The sequence below is a fragment of the Oncorhynchus tshawytscha genome, linkage group LG17 (assembly GCF_018296145.1).
Source record: "Oncorhynchus tshawytscha isolate Ot180627B linkage group LG17, Otsh_v2.0, whole genome shotgun sequence".
NCBI lineage: Eukaryota > Metazoa > Chordata > Actinopteri > Salmoniformes > Salmonidae > Oncorhynchus > Oncorhynchus tshawytscha.
The window spans coordinates 3,152,912-3,172,809 of NC_056445.1; the positions used below are offsets into that span (position 1 = coordinate 3,152,912).

At 42.4% G+C, this 19,898-nt stretch overlaps 1 protein-coding gene across 1 annotated transcript in view; it reads left to right on the plus strand.

The window, feature by feature from the left end:
• The window catches only part of LOC112216706 (beta-1,3-glucosyltransferase), a 111,520-nt gene that overhangs the window by 40,449 nt on the left and 51,173 nt on the right, over positions 1–19,898 (plus strand). The window contains exon 3 of the mRNA XM_024376717.2: positions 8,559–8,598. Within this exon, the coding sequence (XP_024232485.1) occupies positions 8,559–8,598 (40 nt within the window). The remainder of the gene's footprint in view (positions 1–8,558; positions 8,599–19,898) is intronic.

Below are 19,898 nucleotides of genomic sequence, written 5' to 3' on the forward strand. Positions count from 1 at the left end.
CGGTGAGTATCTCCTCTTGTCCACCCACAGTTGAATGGGAAAATGAAGCCAGGAGCCGGAGAAGTTTCTCCTCTGTTTTGTCTCTACCCAGGACAGCAACTGGTGAAAGTTCCTCGTCTGGACGGTGTATGCTCTCAACACAGTGCCGAACTCGTCCACTGGATTCTCGCCGTTTGAGTGTCAGTTTGGTTTCAGGCTCTGTCGCAGCCGGCCACGGCCGGGAGACCCATGGGGCGGTGCAAAATTGGCCCAGCATTATCCAGGTTAGGAGAGGGTTTGGCCAGCAGGGATGTCCTTATCATTGCGCACTAGCGAGTCCTGTGGTAGACCGGGCGTAGTGCACGCTGACACGGTCGCCAGGTGCACGGTGTTGCCTCCGACACATTGGTGCGGATGGCTTCCGGGTTAAGTGGGCATTGTGTCAACAAGCAGTGCGGCTTGGTTGGGTTGTGTTTCGCCTCTCCCGAGTCCGTACGGGAGTTGCAGTGATGAGACAACTTTAACTACCAATTGGATACTACGAAATTGGGGAGAATCGTATCCAGCTTCCCAGGTATTTAAGGGTCTGTCCATCCTTCCATGTCTCCTGTTTCAAGCTTGTAAGGACCAGTCCCATCTCCCCACCCCTGCCTCTCCGCCCCCTCGACTTGTTGATGGTCGTCCTGCTTAAATGTCCGGATTCTGTTGGAGGCTTGTCGGGTCTGAGGTACCCTGTAGTACATGTTGGACTTGGAGGGCTTCGGCCCTGAGGAGTGGGCGTGGGTTCCTGCCCGGGACATCCTGGATCCAGGACTTTTTCGAGATTTCAACCAACTACGGGGTGGTCAACCTGGCTCCACGGCTGGAGCCGCTCCTAGAAGGAGGGAAACTGTCATAGTTCCACCTGTCACCAGAGGGCGGCAGAGACTATTATGACACTCAGGTGTGTTCTATTACTCATTATGATTTCCCCTTTTAAAGACGTGTGTTTTCTGTTTCCCTTTACAGAAGCTTGGATTGTTTACCCTGTGCGTTCGTGTCCTGAGTATTTGAGACTTAGTGTTTTGTTTTTTCAAGTGTACTGTGATCCTGCTGCTACAGTTTCTTAGCTCTTCTTTGTCTACACACCCTCTTAAGCTTTATCCCCACCCATCTCGTTTCGCTCTCTGAGCGTTCAGAGCGCAGACTTGATGCTCTGGCCGATGATTTGTTTACCTCAGGATAACATGAAAACAGCCTAAACAGCACTGCTGGCAACAATTTCATTGTGCTTTTTTTTTGCCGACGTTTACCGACACCGGCCATATTCAACTTGTGTTGTCCACTTTAGCTTAAGACATGTAGCTAGCTAGCTAGGTAAACAATGAGCCTAGCTAGGTAAACAATGTGTCCGATCAAACGCTTAACGTTAGCTAACAAGCCAGCCAGCTAGCTAAAGTTAGCTAGTTAAACAACAATTAACATAGTGCCAAATCATGTTGTTACTACCCTGCATGAATATGCTGGGAGCTAACCAGCCAGGTTCAATTTTAGCTAGCTAGCATTAGGCTCTAACCAGCAAAGTTATAGTGATCGGCACCAATAGCCTATGAAAAGTCTGTATCAATAGGCTTCCTGTTGCAATTTTCCCATATGAAAAGGAGACTGAAATATGATTGACCTGCACTTCACAAAGGAATGTGTCCAGACAACTGTGAGCTGATTGACTAGTAGGCTAGATGTGAATGTTCTGAAAGCTTATCTGAATACGAAACCCATCGACCCCTTCTGGGTCATCAGTGGGACAAAAGTGTGAGATGGTACACTATTAACTGTAAGACAAGACCTTTAAACAGGTCAACATTCACAATGCCGCGGGGCCAGACTGATTACCAGGATGTGTACTTTAAAGAATGCGCGGACCAACTGGCAAGTATCTCCACTGACATTTTCACCCTCTCTCTGGCCGAGTCTGAAATACCTACATGTTTCAAACAGACCACCGTAGTCCCTGAGCCCAAGATAGCGAAAGAAACCTGCCTAAATGATTACCGTGCCATAGCACTCACGTCGGTAGCCATGAAGTGCTTTGAAAGGCTGGTCATGGCTCACATCAACACCATCATGCCAGAAACCCAAGACCCACTCCAATTTGCGTATTGCTTCAACAGATCCACAGATGATACAATCTCAATCACACTCCACACTACCCTTTCCCATCTGGACAAAAGGAACACCTATGTGAGAATGCTGTTCTTTAACTACAGCTCAGCTCAGCAGTGCCAGGATAACAACCTCTCTGATCAATGTGTGCAAGACAAAGGGGCTGATTGTAAATCGGAAAAGGAGGGCCGAACAGGCCCCCATTAACATCGATTGGACTGAAGTGGAGCGGGTCGAGAGTTTGAAGTTCCTTGGTGTCCACATCACCAACAAATTATCATGGCCCAAACACACCAAGACCATTGTAAAGAGGGCACGACAACACATTTCCCCCCTCAGGAGACTGAAAAGATTTGGCATGGGTCCCCAGATCCTCAAAAACTTCTACAGCTGCACCATTGGGAGCATCCTGACAGGTTGCATTAACGCTTGGTATGGCAACTGCTCGGCATCTGACCGGAAGGCGCTACAGAGGGTAGTGCGTATGGGGCTAAGCTTCCTGACATCCAGGACCTGCAGTTGAAGTCGGAAATTTACATATACCTTAGCCAAATACATCTAAACCGAATTTTTCACAATTCCTGACATTCAATCCTAGTAACAACTCCCTGTCTCAGGTCGGTTAGGATCACCACTTTATTTTAAGAATGTGAAATGCCAGAATAATAGCTATTATTATTATTATTATTGTTATTTCATCACATTCCCAGTGGGTCAGAAGTTCATATGCACTCAATTAGCATTTGGTAGCATTGCCTTTTTAAATTCTTTAACTTGGGTCAAACGTTTCGGGTAGCCTTCCATAAGCTTCCCACAATAAGTTGGGTGAATTTTGTCCCATTCCTCCTGACAGAGCTGGTGTAACTGAGTCAGGTTTGTAGGCCTCTTTGCTCACACACACTTTTTCAGTTCTGCCCACAAATGTTCTATAGGGTTGAGGTCAGAGATTTGTGATGGCCACTCCAATACCTTGACTTTGTTTAAGCCATTTTGCCACAACTTTGGAAGTATGCTTGGGGTCATTGTCCATTATGAATACCCATTTGCGACCAAGCTTTAAGTTCCTGACTGATGTCTTGAGATGTTGCTTCAATAAATCCACATAATTTTATTTCCTCATGCAGCCATCTATTTTGTGAAGTGCACCAGTCCCTCCTGCAGCAAAGCACCCTCACAACATGATGCTTCCACCCCCGTGCTTCACAGTTGGGATGGTGTTCTTTGGCTTGCAAGCCTTCCCTTTTTTCCTCCAATCATACTGATGGGTCATTATGGCCAATCAGTTCGATTTTTATTTCATCAGACCAGAGGACATTTCTCCAAAAAGTATGATCTTTGTCCCCCTGTGCAGTTGCAAAACGTAGTCTGTTTTTTATATGGCGGTTTTGGAGCAGTGGCAGCTTCCTTGACGAGCGGCCTTTCAGGTTATGTCAATATAGGACTCATTTTACTGTGGATATAGATACTTTTGTACCTATTTCTTCCAACATCTTCAAGGTCATTTGCTGTTTTTCTGGGATTGATTTGCACTTTTCGCACCAAAGTACGTTCATCTCTAGGAGACAGAACGCGTCTACTTCCTGAGCAGTATGACAGCTGTGTGGTCCCATGTTTTTTTTATACTTGCGTACTGTTGTTTGTGCAGATGAACGTGGTACCTTTAGGCTTTTGGAAATTGCTCCCAAGGATCAACATTTTTGTTTTCTCTGAGGTCTTGGCTGATTTCCTTTGATTTTCCCATGATCTCATCCACAGGTACATCTCCAATTGACTCAAATGATGTCAATTAGCTTAATCAGAAGCATCTAAAGCCATGACCTAATTTTGACCTAATTTTCTGGAATATTCCAAGCTGTTTAAAGGCACAGTCAACTTAGTGGATGTAAAATCACCTTTCAGCAGGACAATAACCTAAAACACAAGGCCAAATCTACACTGGAGTATCATTCCAAGACAACATTGAATGTCTGAGTGGCCTAATTACAGTTTTAGCTTAAATCGTTTTGAAAATCTATGGCAAGACTTGCAAATGGCTGTCTTACAATGATCAACAACCAACTTGACAGAGCTTGAATACTTTTTTAAAAGAATAATGTGCAATCCAGGTGTGCAAAGCTCTTCTAACATTCTAACATGTATTGACTCAGGGGGTTGAATACTTATCTAATCAAGATATATTAGTGTTTATTATTATATTTTTATATTTTTTTTTACAAATGTTATATAACTTTCACATTATAGTGTTTTTTTAATGTATATCGTTTAATTAATTAAACACTTAATACATTTGAATCCCGCTTTGTAACACAACAAAATGTGGAAAAAGTCCAGGGGTGTCAATACTTTCTGAAGGCACTATATATTTACCATCTTCATGGGGCAGAAAGCTGGATCAATGAGTTGGCCAGCTGACTGTCCAGAATTGCGTCAATAAGGATCGGTGTCCCGCTAGCGGGACAACTTCCGCTTACACTGGAGGGCGCACAATTGAAATAAATAATCATAAATATTATGGATTTTAAACATTTACGTACATATGTGTCTTATATCGTCTGAAATCTTAAATTGTTGTTAATCTAACTGCACGGTCCAATTTACAGTAGCTATTACAGCGAAAACATGCCATGCGATTGTTTGAGGACGGCGCCCCACATCAAAATATTTTACCACCGGCACAGGTTTCATACATTCACATATAAAGATGAAATATTCACTTCCTTTTTGAAAATCTTCCTCTGATTTTGTCATCCAAACGGTCCCAGCTATACCATATAGTGTCGTTTTGTTAGATAAAGTCCTTCTTTATATCCCAAAAAGTATGTTTAGTTGGCGCCAACGATTTGAGTAATCCACTCGTTCAACTTGTAGAGAAAGGAATCTGAAAATATACCCCAAAACTTTGTTTCAACAAGTCAAAATATGTTTCTATTTACTCCTCAGATACCCTAAAATGTAATCAAACTATAATATTTATTTCGGAAAGTATGTTCAATAGGAAACTGATTTTAGCAGGTGTGTAATTTCTTCATGGCGCCTCAAACACAGATTTCTAAGACTGTGTCCTACTAAAACTGTTATTTCTTATTAGTTTTTGAAGTTACAAGCCTGAAACCTTGAACATAGACTGCTGACACCCTGTGGAAGCAATTGGAATTGCATCCAAGGAGCTAATCTTCAATATGACCTTTCTCTTGCATTTCTAAGAGGATGGTCTCTCAACAAAAACATTACAGTTGGTTTTTCTTTGGATTTTATCCTACCATATCTATTGTGTTATATTCTACTACACTATTTTAACATTTCTACGAACTTCAAACAATTTTTTCCAATGGTATTAATTATATGTATATCCTGGCTTCAGGGCCTGAGCTACAGGCAGTTTACTTTGGGCACATCAGTCAGGCAGGAAATGGAGAAAAAAGGGGCATAGCCATAAGAATTAAATAACTTAAAATTGACAAGGTATACTTGACTTGACAACAACAACCAATGTACAAATGTAGCTTTATCAACTTGAAAAATCAAGAGGTATGTGCCTGTTTATCGAAGTTAGTTGATTAACTTAATAATCCTGCTTTCCGGAAATACTCCAGATTTAAGTCTTATTAGATTCTGTGCTGGTTAGTTAATTGCTTAAAATGAAGCAAATGCCAGTGACCTGTGCGATTTGTGTTTTTTGATCACTTTTTGCAGATACAGATGCCTCCAGGCTTTTAAGAGGCAGGGGATGGGATGATATAATATATAAGAAATATATAGGCAAATCATCTCATATAATGCAGCCTGAGGATGGCAGCGCCTCTCCTCAGAGACCGACTACAGAGGAATGCAGTGTGAGGATTGAGAAACCCATGGGCCTGACTGACTTAAGCTACTGAGCCCAAATAAGCCAATGTCTTTTTATCCACCAATGGCACTGAATTAAATTAGCTCTGGATGTTGTCTTGTGTTCCGATGCATAAGTATGCCTTTCACTCTGATTACACCCAAATCTGACAACAAAAGGTACATGCAAGTGAACAAGCATCATAGAAGATTTGTAATTCTCTCGCTCCCTCCCGCTCATCTTCAATCTTAGCCTCCTGTTATGCAAATGTCTCTGCCAGATACAGTACTTGTCAGAAACTCCCATTAAAGTTTGATGAATATTGGAAGGAAGGGAATAGGGAGAAGCGAGTGACAGATGACTAAGAGAGAGGTGCTGTTGTGACCGGTGTCAGGCAGGGGGAGGACATCTCTTTCTATGAGCTAAATGACCATCGCTGGTCGGTGTTGTTTTAATGGTTGCAAGTGGTCATCTCCTGAGGGAGGTTAATAGATGGATTTCCTCCGATGGCTCCATTCACTGTCCCCACCCCTCCGCTTGTCTCCCCGGTGATGCCAAAAAAAGTGCCACACCCGCCTCACTATGAATTTACGACTTGTTTAAATTGTGCTGCTTTCCAAAGGGGCCTGCCGAGACCAGGAGTGGAGTAATTGTTAGTCTAGAGGTAGTCATAAATCAAAAAATATATTTCTATCTCCCCTCCTCATTATCTATTAATACCGCTGTGCTCTTGCTGCAGAGTTCCTGAGACTTGCCATAACTGTAGGCTATACAGCCTTCCTTCCTCCCCAAAGACTGAGACCTGTCTTCTTCTGAAAGATGGGAGGTAAAAAGACATCTCTTCAATGCTGTGATTGATTTCCTCATTCCTCCATGGTCTGTTGCAGGCAGCTACAGGCACTTGACAGCCACGATGGAGGAACTGCTCTCTGACTGTCTTAATTGAGCCGAGTGTTTGGAGCAAAGGAGCCCTGGATGCTACAGGCACTAAAAAACCCACACAATTAGGAACTACTAATGACACGGCGAATCGGCCATTATTCCTCCCAATAACCCAGAGAGGTTTCTACATTTACTGTAGCATCGCTAAACAGCAGTACATGAGTAACAAACTTTAGGTTATACAAGTTGAGGAAGGGTAGTGGCAGCATCATGCTGTGGGAGACTAGTCAGGATCAAGGGAAAGATGAACGGAGCAAAGTACTGAGAGATCCTTGATGAAAACCTGCTCCAGAGCACTCAGACTGGGGCAAAGGTTCACCTTCCAACAGGACAACGACCCTAAGCACACAGCCAAGACAACGCAGGAGAGGCTTTGAGACAAGTCTCTGAATGTCCTTGAGTGACCTAACCAGAGCCTGGACTTGAAACCCATCGAACATCTCTGGAGAGACCTGAAAATAGCTGTGCAGCATCGCTTCCCATCCAACCTGACAGAGCTTGAGAGGATCTGCAGAGAAGAATGGGAGAAACTCTCCAAAATACAGGTGTGCCAAGCCTGTAGCATCATAGCCAAGAAGACTCGAGGCTGTAATCTCTGCCAAAGGTGCTTTAACAAAACACTGAGTAAAGGGTCTGAATACTTACTGTACTGTATGTAAATGTCATATTTCAGTTTCTTTTGTTGAATATATTTTAAAAAAAAATTTAAAGCCTGTTTTTTCTTTGCCAATATAGGTTATTGTGTGTAGATTGTGTTGAACAATTTAATCGTAGAATAAGGCTGTAACGTAACAAAATGTGGAAAAAGTCAAGTGGTCTGAATACTTTATGAATGCACTGTGTTGTACATAGGCTGGTCATCTAGGTTTGTACCTGTAGCCTTTCCATCACCATGAAGAAAAACAATGACCAATACAGTAATTAAGTACATTGAGACATCAAGTGGTTTGTGATGATCTGGCTCAGTTGGTAGAGCATGGCACTTGCAACGCTTAGGCTTGTGGGTTTGGTTCTCACGGTGGACCAATATGAAAATGTATGCATTCACAACTGTAAATTGTTCTGGATGAGAGCGTCTACTAAAGTGTAAAAATGATTAATAGACCGTTTCAGTTTTCACATAGCAATAAGTTGCATTTGCAAAGTATTTCAAGAAACTGGAGAACATATACTGTATACAGCAAGTATTTTTATATTCCACAAGTGTTAACAGATTAAGTGTTTTGTACAGATAATTATCAAACTCAACTACAAAAGTAGTACAGTGGGCCTTTACTACATCTGTACTAGCGGACCATGTAGACATCTTCAGTGTGGGCAATGTTTTTTTTGTTCTGCATCGCACCCCCGTCGGCAGTGCAGTACCCCCACCCTCAAATGACTTCCTGCGGCTATGGCCCGGTGTGTTTACATTCTGTTATGCTGAATCCTCCCCTGAGACTGCTAAATAGACCTATTCCTTCTCCAGTAGTTGTTACAGTTCTTTGACACAATGCAGTGAAATTAAGGGAGTGTTAATACTGGGACGGTGGGACTGTCACATGAAATGAATTGTTTGGAGCTGCTGGTTTGTTTTGTTACATTCAAATGAAAAGTAAACCCTGCCACTAAGCCTTCTAATAAGTCTCGATCTCGCTCTCTCTCTCTCTGTCTCTCTCTCTCTTCTCAGAACCAGGATTCAGAGGAAGTCCTCTATGACAGCCAGCTAGGTGAGTCTCATTGATTATTCTCCATGCATCCAGAAATGGTTCAATAGAAAGGACCACTTTTAAAGGTCCAGAAAGCAGGAATTTATTCAGCTGTTTGCTCATCGAATCTTCTAAAATGTCTCACTTGATTCAACCAATATTGCAGACCGTATGATTGCACTGTACAATACCCTCTTACTTGTTGTTATACGACAATGTACAAAATAAAATTGAAACAACGGAACTGCACACTTCCTGAATCAGGATCGCATAAATATGTCACAGAACAGACATTGCTTTCTGTGACCATGACGATTCAATAAAACAAACGTATTTGCAGAAAAGCCTGAACTCTTTCTTTGCAAAATGTACATACTGCATGGGTTACATAAATGGGTTACATTTTAGAATAATTCTCATAAATCTACACATAGTACCCCGTAATGACAAAGAAAAACAGGTTTGTATAATTTGGTCAATTATATTAGAAATAAATGAGAACATTATTTACATAAGTATACAGACCCTTTGCTATGAGACTCGAAATCGAGCTCAGGTGCCTCTTGTTACCATTGATCATCCTTGAGATGTTTCTACAACTTGATTGGACATGATTTGGAAAGGCACACACCTGTCTATATAAGGTCCCACAGTTGACAGTGCATGTCAGGGCAAAAAACAAGCCATGAGATCGAAGGAATTTTCCGCAGAGAACCCGAGACAGGTTTGTGTCGATGGTACAGATCTGGGGAAAGGTATAAAAAATATTCTGCAGCATTGAAAGTCCACGAGAACACAGTGGCCTATTCCATAGGCAGAACAGTTGAAACTGGAGCAGCAGCACGACCAGGTGGACTGGGGAGAGCATCAGAGACATCAGGCTAGGTAGTCCTGAGGTGTGGTCCTAGGGCTCAGGTCCTCAGAGAGAGAGAGAGGGAGAGAGAGAGAGAGAGAATTAGAGGGAGCATAATTCACACAGGACACCGGATAAGACAGGAGAAATACTCCAGATTTAACAGACCCCCCCGACACATCAATTATTGCAGCATCTAATGTCCATTGCTCGTGTTTCTTGGCCCAGGCAAGTCTCTTCATCTTATTGGTGTCCTTTAGTAGTGGTTTCTTTGCAGCAATTCAACCATGAAGGCCTGATTCACGCAGTCTTGTCTGAACAGTTGATGTTGAGATGTGCCTGTTATTTGAACTCTGAAGCATTTATTTGGGCTTAACTTCTTGCGTCGAGCCATCCCGGATCCGGGATCGTGAATACAGCCTCAAGCTCATTACCATAACGCAACGTTAACTATTCATGAAAATCGCAAATGAAATGAAATTAATATGCTAGCTCTCAAGCTTAGCCTTTTGTTAACAACACTGTCATCTTAGATTTTCGAAATATGCTTCTCAACCATAGCAAAACAAGCATTTGTGTAACAGCTTGCGCAGCTAGCGTAGCATTTAGCGTTAGCATCAGCAGGCAACATTTTCACAAAAGCCAGAAAATCATTCAAATAAAATCATTACCTTTGAAGAAATTCAGATGTTTTCAATGAGGAGAATCTCAGTTAGATAGCAAATGCTCAGTTTTTCCTGATAGATTATTTGTTTAGGAGAAATTGCTCCGTTTGGTGCGTCACGTTTGGCTACCAAAAAAAAAACGAAAATTCAGTCTTCAAAACGCCGAACTTTTTTCCAAATTAACTCCATAATATCGACTGAAACATGGTAAATGTTGTTTAGAATCAATCCTCAAGGTGTTTTTCACATATCTCTTCATGATATATCGTTCGTTGAAAGCCTCCTCTCTCCTCTCAATCACTGGATGACTGCGTGCAGCTTGTAGATTACGCACCAATTTAGACAAAGGACACCGGGTGGACCCCTGGTAAATGTAGTCTCTTATGGCCAATCTTCCAATGATATGCCTACAAATACGTCACAATGCTGCAGACACCTTGGACAAACGATAGAAAGGGCAGGCTCATTCCCGGCGCATTCACAGCCATATAAGGAGACAATGGAAAACAGAGCTTAAAAAATTCTGCCCATTTCCTGGTTGAAGTTTAATCTTGGTTTCGCCTGTAGCATGAGTTCTGTGGCACTCACAGATAATATCTTTGCAGTTTTGGAAACCTTAGTGTTTTCTTTCCAAAGCTGCCAATTATATGCATAGTCGAGCATCTTTTCGTGACAAAATATTGCGCTTAAAACGGGCACGTTTTTTAATCCATAAATTAAAAGAGTGCCCCCTATATCCAAGAAGTTAAATCTCAGGTGCAGTTAACTTCTTTCGGACTGGGGGGCAGTATTGAGTAGCTTGGATGAATAAGGTGCCCAGAGTAAACTGCCTGCTACTCAGGCCCAGTTGCTAATATATGCATATTATTAGTGTATTTGGATAGACAACTCTCTGAAGTTTCTAAAACTGTTTGAATGATGTCTGTGAGTATAACAGAACTCATATGGCAGGCAAAACCTGAGAAAAAATCCAACCAGGAAGGTTGACATCTGAGGTTTGTAGGTTTTTCAACTCATTCCCTATCGAAAACTGTGTCTATGGGGTCATATTGCACTTCCTAAGGCTTCCACTAGATGTCAACAGTCTTTAGAACCTTGTTTGATGCTTCTACTGTGAAGTGGGGGTGAATGAGAGGGGATTGAGTGAGAGGTCTGGCAGAGTGCCATTAGCTGACCACACGCGTTCACGTGATGGTTAGCTTGCGTTCCATTGCAAAACTACAGACAAAGGAATTCTCCGGTTGGAACATTAAGAAGAAGATTTATGTTAAAAACATCCTAAAGCTTGATTCTATACTTCATTTGACATGTTTCTACGAACTGTAATATAACTTTTCATCTGAAATTTCGCATGGACTTGCCTGCGCGTCGTGATTTTGGATTGTGTACTAAACGCGCAAACAAAAGGAGGTATTTGGACATAAATGAGGGACTTTATCGAACAAATCAAACATTTTATTGTGGAACTGGGATTCCTGGGAGTGCATTCTGATGAAGATCATCAAAGGTAAGTGAATATTTATAATGCTATTTCTGACTTCTGTTGACTGCACAACATGGCGGATATCTGTTTGGCTGTTTTGTTGTCTGAGTGCTGTACTCAGATTATTGCATGGTGTGCTTTTTCGGGAAAGCTTTTTTGAAATCTGACAGAGGTTGCATTAAGGAGAAGTTTATATAATGTTCCATGTATAACACTTGTATTTTCATCAACATTTATGATGAGTATTTCTGTAAATTGTTGTGGATCTCTGCAAAATCACCGGATGTTTTGGAACTACTGAACATAACACGCCAAAGTAAACTCAAATGTTTGTATATAAATATGAACTTTATCGAACAAAACATTAATGTATTGTGTAACATTAAGTCCTATGAGTGTCATCTGATACAGATCATCAAAGGTTAGTGATTCATTTTTATCTCTTTCTGTTTTTTGACTCCTCTCTTTGGCTTTAAAAATGGCTGTGTTTTTCTGTGACTAGGTGCTTACCTAACATAATCTTTTGGTGTGCTTTCACCAGAAAGCCTTTTTGAAATCAGACACTGTGGCTGGATTAACGAGAAGTTTATCTTTAAAATGGTGCCAAAATACTTGTATGCTTGAGGAATTTTAATTATGAGATTTCTGTTGTTTTGAATTTGGCGCCCTGCACTTTCACTGTCTGTTGAGGTGGGACGCTACCATCCCGAATATCCCAGAGGTTTTAACTCTAATGAACTTAGCAGAGGTAACTCTGTGTCTTTCTTTCCTGTGGCGGTCCTCATGAGAGCCAGTTTCATCGTAGTGCTTGATGGTTTTTGCGACTACACTTGAAGAAACGTTAAAAGTTCTTAATGTTCTGCTCTGACTGACCTTCATGTTTTAAAGTAATGATGGGCTGTCATTTCTCTTTGCTTATTTAAACTGTACATACCATAATATGGATTTAGTCTTTTACCAAATCTTCTGTATACCCCCCTACCTTGTCACAACACAACTGATTGGCTCAAACGCAGGAAGAAGGAAAGAAATTCCACAAATGTAACTTTTAACAAGGCACACCTGTTAATTGAAATGCATTCCAGGTGACTACCTCATGAAGCTGGTTGAGAGAATGCCACGGGTGGCTACTTTGAAGAATCTCAAATATATTTTTATTTGTTTACACTTTTTCGTTTACTACATGATTTTTCATAGTTTTGATGTCTTCACTATTATTCGACAATGTAGAGAATAGTAAAAATAAAGAAAAACCCTTGAATGAGAAGCTGTGTCCAAACATTTGACTGGTACTCTATGTAAAATTTCAGTTGTTTAGTTTTAATAAATTAACCTGTTTTTTTCTTAGTCATTATGCGGTATTGTGTGTAGATTTATGCGGGAAATAAACTAATTAATCCATTTTGGATAATGGTTGTAACGTAACAAAATGTAGAAAAAGTCGAGGGGTGTCACATTGGTATAATGGATCGGGAGACAGGCGCAGGAATGTGTAATAGTTTAAATAAAAAAATTACCCAATTTTTTGCGTGCCATGTAAAGGCACGGGGACGAAGACCAAACGAACACTATACAAAACACAGGGTTGAAACCCAAACAAAAGAGCGAGGAGTACCTTGAATAAATACACGGGACAATACCCGAAAACGCAAATGCACAGTGATACAACTCGGGACGAGACCCACAATCATCTGCTCAACAGAAGCGTCACGAAAGCCAAAACAACAAGGCACAGGTACTCACACGACCAACAGAGACATAATCAACAACCCAATGGTGAACCAAAGGGCACATTTATACAAATATAAATCAGTGAAGAAATGGGGACCAGGTGTGTGTATTGACACAGTTCAGTTCCTAGAGGCTGGTGACGTAGACCTCTGAAACTGGTGCATGGAAAGTACCGGAGGGAACTGTGACAAGGGGTCTGAATACTTTCCCAATGTATGTGCGAGTGAGTTTGGAAAAACTGAAAGTATGCCTCTTAGAAATTGTTTTTGCATACAAATAAAAAACCACTTGGCCAAATGAACATGGTAAAACTGTAGTAGAACATTTATTTTGATCAGCAATTTTCGGCATTTATCAAAAGTCCCATCAGGTAGCCTGATTTCAGATGTCTCGATGTAAACAGGCTTATGAGGGAAATCGTTCTTCTTGCAAAGCATGTAAATGTTTTGAACAAACTATTATTCTGACTATCCACAATCACATTATTTTCTGCATGTAACCGTGCTTAATGATTCAATGTACTATTGTCTAAAGTCATTGATCTGTCACATCGATGAATACCAACGCCAGCACCTGTTCCGTGCAAGTGTTTTGATTTTAAACGCAGTCCTTCAGAGAGAGCTGTATGGTATTGGCCAATATTAATTAATGTAGGTCACAATTTGTAGTGCGATATGTGTTTTATATTCAGCTGCATCTGTGCTAATGAGGGTAATCCAGCATGAGATGTACTGGAATTAACAAATCACTGAGGCTTTACACTGACATCACAACAGTCTCAATGTTTACATTTTAGACGAGCAAGAGAAGGCCTTGTTCTGTACTACTATGCTTCCTTATTCCCCGTCATTGTTAAACAAGGGATTTTTGAGAGACATCCTGTTGTCTGGTAGATATTAAATCCCCTCCCATACAGTATAGAGGAGAAATCTTGTGAATGGTCGTAATGATATCTGTTTGATGTTAAAGGAATTCCTGCCTTATTAAAGAAGGATATCGTGGCGCGGAAAGTTAACCCTGGGAAGTTAAATGAACCCAATACAGCTTTGCACTTGTTCACTATTCAATGGAGTTCTCCTCTTCTTAATTTGATGGCAGCAGACATTTAATAAGCAGAGCGAATGGAGGGATCTGATGTTTGCCTTTCATGCTTGAGAGCTCTAATACAATAGCAGAGTGCTCCGATCGAGGGGAGGGCTCCAGGAAGCCGCCAAGGAGTTTTGGAGGGGAAACTCGAGACCTCTGCTGGCTTGCTCAATCAACTGGGTCAAGGCGGAAACAAAAGCAGACGAAAACAAGTTTATAATGCCCTCATTTGGCACCTTAGCTGAATGGAAACGCACACAGACACTGTTATCTGAACAAACCGAGCTATCTGGCACTGCCATTTGTAATTTGCTCTGTCACACCAGGGAGGCTAAGCTAGTCTGAAAGCGCAGGATATTGTTTGTGGGGTTGGAATTTGAAAAACTGTTAAATGAAAGCATGTGCATCAGGCTAGGACTCTCTGAACTCACTGGCCTATTTAGCATGTATGGGTATCCAATTGGCAAACATTGGACAGAGATCAAGAAGACATAGTGTGGCTGCAACAGTTCTGAGTTCTTCAGAAGGAGCATCTGATGCTGAGTGTGCACCGAGGGGCAGACCTCAATGAGTGTACAGAATGTGTGATATACGGGCATCTACAACCTGTACTGTACACTTTCTTCCAAAACCCGCCACCCTCCTCTCCTAGTTGCATCTGCCTCCTCGTCCGTTGAAAATCAATGCAGTGAACTGTTGTCCCTGCCCAGTTCCACTCAACAGATGGTGGGGATGAAAATCATACACGATCAATATGGAAGCTCCTTTGAACTCTAGCACCACATTGTCATCCCATTATTCTGTTCATGTCAGCCATTGGATGTATTTTAGTCACAGTTGTCCTCTAGTGTGTGACATTTACAGATGTTACATGTACAAAACGAGCACTCATCTTTTTCATGTTCCTTCTACCCGGATACATTACAGATAGGAAATACCTTCATTAGAATGTCTTTCAACACACCTTGTAGCCTAGCGGAGCGTTGGGCCAGTACCCAAAATGTCTCTGGTGTGAATTGTTCAACACACCTTGTAGCCTAGCGGAGCGTAGGGCCAGTACCCAAAATGTCTCTGGTCCGACTCCCTCAACACACCTTATAACCTTGCGAAGCGTTGGGCCAGTACCCAAAAATGTCTCTGGTCCGAATCCTTCAACCTACTTGGTGAAAAATGTATCTGTGCCGTTGAGCAGGGCACATAACCCTAATTGCTCCTTTAAGTTGCTCTGGATAAGAGCGTCTGCTAAATGACTAAAATGTAAATGTAAAATGTAAGGAAAAAGGGGCCGAAGATGTACTCATTAAAATTGCAATTAGCCTACAAGTTGTGTGACGGACTGTGGACCAAACCATTTGCGATTGTAAATATGATTATGGCCCTGAAGAAAAGTACTCCCCAGGGTTAGCCTGGCCTAATATCTATTGTTCTTCGTGCCATTGGCCTTATATACAGTGGTGCAAAAAAGTATTTAGTCAGCCACCAATTGTGCAAGTTCTCCCACTTAAAAAGATGAGAGGCCTGAAATTTTCATCATAGGTACACTTCAACTATGACAAAATGAGAGAAAAAAATCCAGAAATCACATTGTAGGATTTTTTGTGAATTTATTTGCAAATTATGGTGGAAAATAAGTATTTGGTCAATAACAAAAGTTTTTCTCAATACTTTGTTAAATACCCTTTGTTGGCAACAGAGGTCAAATGTTTTCTGTAAGTCTTCACACACTGTTGCTGGTATTTTGGCCCATTCCTCCATGCAGATCTCCTCTAGAGCAGTGATGTTTTGGGGCTGTTGCTAGGCAACACAGACTTTCAACTCCCTCCAAAGATTTTCTATGGGGTTGAGATCTGGAGACTGGCTAGGCCACTCCAGGACCTTGAAATGCTTCTTACGAAGCCACTCCTTCGTTGCCTGGGCGGTGTGTTTGGGATTATTGTCATGCTGAAAGACCCAGCCACTTTTCATTTAATGCCCTTGCTGATGGAAGGAGGTTTTCACTCAAAATCTCACGATATATGGCCCCATTCATTCTTTCCTTTACACGGATCAGTCGTCCTGGTCCCTTTGCAGAAAAACAGCCCCAAAGCATGTAGTTTCCACCCCCATGCTTCACAGTAGGTATGGTGTTCTTTGGATGCAACTCGACATTCTTTGTCCTCCAAACACGAGTTGAGTTTTTACCAAAAAGTTATATTTTGGTTTCATCTGACCATATGACATTCTCCAATCTTCTTCTGGATCATCCAAATGCTCTCTAGCAAACTTCAGACGGGCCTGGACATGTACTAGCTTAAGCAGGGGGACACGTCTGGTACTGCAGGATTTGAGTCCCTGGCGGCGTAGTGTGTTACTGATGGTAGGCTTTGTTACTCTGGTCCCAGCTCCCTGCAAGGTCATTCACTAGGTCCCCCCGTGTGGTTCTGGGATTTTTGCTCACCGTTCTTGTGATCATTTTGACCCCATGGGGTGAGATCTTGCGTGGAGCCCCAGATCGAGGGAGACTATCAGTGGTCTTGTATGTCTTTCATTTCCTAATAATTGCTCCCCAACAGTTGATTTCTTCAAACCAAGCTGCTTACCTATTGCAGATTCAGTCTTCCCAGCCTGGTGCAAGTCTACAATTTGGTTTCTGGTGTCCTTTGACAGCTCTTTGGTCTTGGCCATAGTGGAGTTTGGAGTGTGACTGTTTGAGGTTGTGGACAGGTGTCTTTTATACTGATAACAAGTTCAAACAGGTGCCATTAATACAGATAATGAGTGGAGGACAGAGGAGCCTCTTAAAGAATAAGTTACAGGTCTGTGAGAGCCAGAAATTTTGCTTGTTTGTAGGTGACCCAAATACTTATTTTCCACCATAATTTGCAAATAAATTCATAAAAAATCCTACAATGTGATTTTCTGGATTTTTTTTCTTCTAATTTTGTCTGTCATAGTTGAAGTGTACCTATGATGAAAATTACAGGCCTCTCATCTTTTTAAGTGGGAGAACTTGCACAATTGGTGGCTGACTAAATACTTTTTTGCCCCACTGTACATGCGACTGTATCGGCAGGGAGCCAGCCCATGATTAGAGATCTCCTCCATTGTGTCCTCCTAGGAGGCCTGCTCACAAGTTGCTGACAGAAACCATACTGTAGCCAAAAGCTCTCCTCTAAAATATGTAGCAGCTTATGATAGTCTAACATGTTTCAACACACTAAACATCAGGGCCACTGTGGGAGTACTTGTCAAAAGTGCTCGGCTGTGTGTGTGCCTCTGGAGAGAGAAAAAATCATACAAAGCAAATCTCGCCTCTTGTCTTCCAACTCGGTTTGCCTTCCGTTTTTCTCCTGAACTCATCTGACCTGCTCTTTATTTCTGTGATCAAGACCGCACCGATGACTCCCACCAAACACAAAATATTAAAAACAATATCCCACACTAGTTTCTCTCTCTCTCTCTCTCTCTCTCTCTCTCTCTCTCTCTCAAAATGCAGAGGCACGCTGTGTCGGTACTAAGTGGTGATGATGATGTTGACTTCATCCACAGTACTCTTAAAAGGCGTTGAGGTTTAAAAGCAGATGATGGGAGTGAGGATTTGGAATCTGTTAAAACTAAATAGCCTCTGGGTCCTTAATTATTAATGCAAAGTAGGGGGTTTAAGGCTGCCTTCAACACTCATTTGCTGAGTTTTCCATGGAGACCTGGACTGCAGCATTTATAATGAGTGTGATTAAAGTAGGCGTACATACCCCTCTCCGAACTTCAGGTGTTGAGTCTGGCTGGCTCTCTTTCTGAGAGTGGTAATAAGGTCATTCTCTATTTCTCTCTGTCCCCTAGCTCCCTATCTCTCCCTTTCCAAATCACGGAGAGATATTTATGACACTGACCTTTCCCGCTGTAAGCTGAAAGTTAAACACACTGCGCTTCTATTGATCCCTGCACCAGGCAATTAAAACTCAGTATGAGAGGAAATCGTTTGCACTTGCTATATGACACATGGGCTGGTGGCCTGCCAAAACGCCCCTCGGTAGAATATAAATTCTCTCCATCCGACTGAATCGAAACCTCACTGGGCCTGAAAGATGGCCATATTGAATGTGTACCTTGATTGTGGCGCTATCTGGCATAATGGACACGCTTGAGCAGCTCAATGCTCTCCTGTGTGCCCCATCTCCTAGGAGCTCCCAATTGGATCCCTAGCAAGAGAGAGAGAAACAATTCCGGAGCAGGATAATTCCAAAGTGTCTTGTCTGGGGGAGCCCAATGATGCGAGCCATCGGAGCGTGGAAGCTTCCTACACAGACCCAATCAGCATCGGCGGTGAGGACGCTGGTCCCGCCGCTTATGGAAATGAGCTATTGACATCTCTCTGCACTGATTGCTACAATAGACAGCTCTGCATCTGTAATGACACATTCTTTGTTCACAACACGCTAATGGCCTCACCGGTGGCGGTAGATCTCCATCTTTCTCAACAGAAGCCGATTTTCGTTTGTCAAAGAAATCGCTGTAATTGAAATCGCACGATTGACCTGCCTTGATCTTTCCCGTTCTCTGTATTGTCTATGCTTTTTGCAGTCACAATTTTCTGGCAGGCCAAACCGCTATAGCTGTAACACAGTTAGCCATACTATTTCATCCCTTTTTTCTTTTTCCCCCAGTTGTGCTGCTGTGTGTGTGTTTAACAGTGGTGGGAGGTGTGTGTCGGGCCCTGAGCTGTGTGAAGGGTTAAATGCCAGTGAGCTGTAGTGGATTTCACACCTTCTCTGCTCCGTGACACTGATGGGGATGATAGGCGCTGCAGGATATCCCAGGGGGGAACGCACTTCTCTTCCCCCGTACCTTCTGCCACCCTCCCTCTCTACCCTCATGCTCCCCTGTCCCCTCACCCCATGCCATCCTCTCCCTCTGCATTATCTGATCTTGTGTAAAGTCCACTGATCATCACCACAAAAACACTTGGGTTTGCTTTCTGTCTTCTTCTTTCCATCTCTTTCTATTTCTCTCTCACTCCCACGAATATCAACTCCGACACACTCCAGTGCCTTCGGTGAGGAGAGAGGGTGAGTGTGTTTTTGCCATTGAGCAGAGATGATAGTGTAGGAAGGCTGGCTCCATGTGATGAGAAATAGTATAAGAATGGAGAGCTCTCTCACGTCTCATTCCAGGCAATATATCTGAGTGCAGATACTGTCTTTTTATCGATGGACTGCCTTCCCCCTGCCCCATGGAATACAGAGCGAGAGGAAGAAGAGATAAACAAACGGCAGACTCATATGCTTGCCAGCTCTGTGATCAGACAAAGACCTGGTAAAATAAATCATCTGTTGATGGTGTGAGGTTAATGACTCTGTGTGTGTGTGTGTGTGTGCCTGCCTGCACGTCTGTCCGTTTGCGTGCGTCCGTGCAAGCATTTGTGTCTGTGTGTTTCTGTCCGTGATTGTCCGTGTGACGGCATGACCAGTGCCAAGGGACACCGCTATCTCCCTAGCCACCTTCTCTCCCCTTAAGCATCACTGCA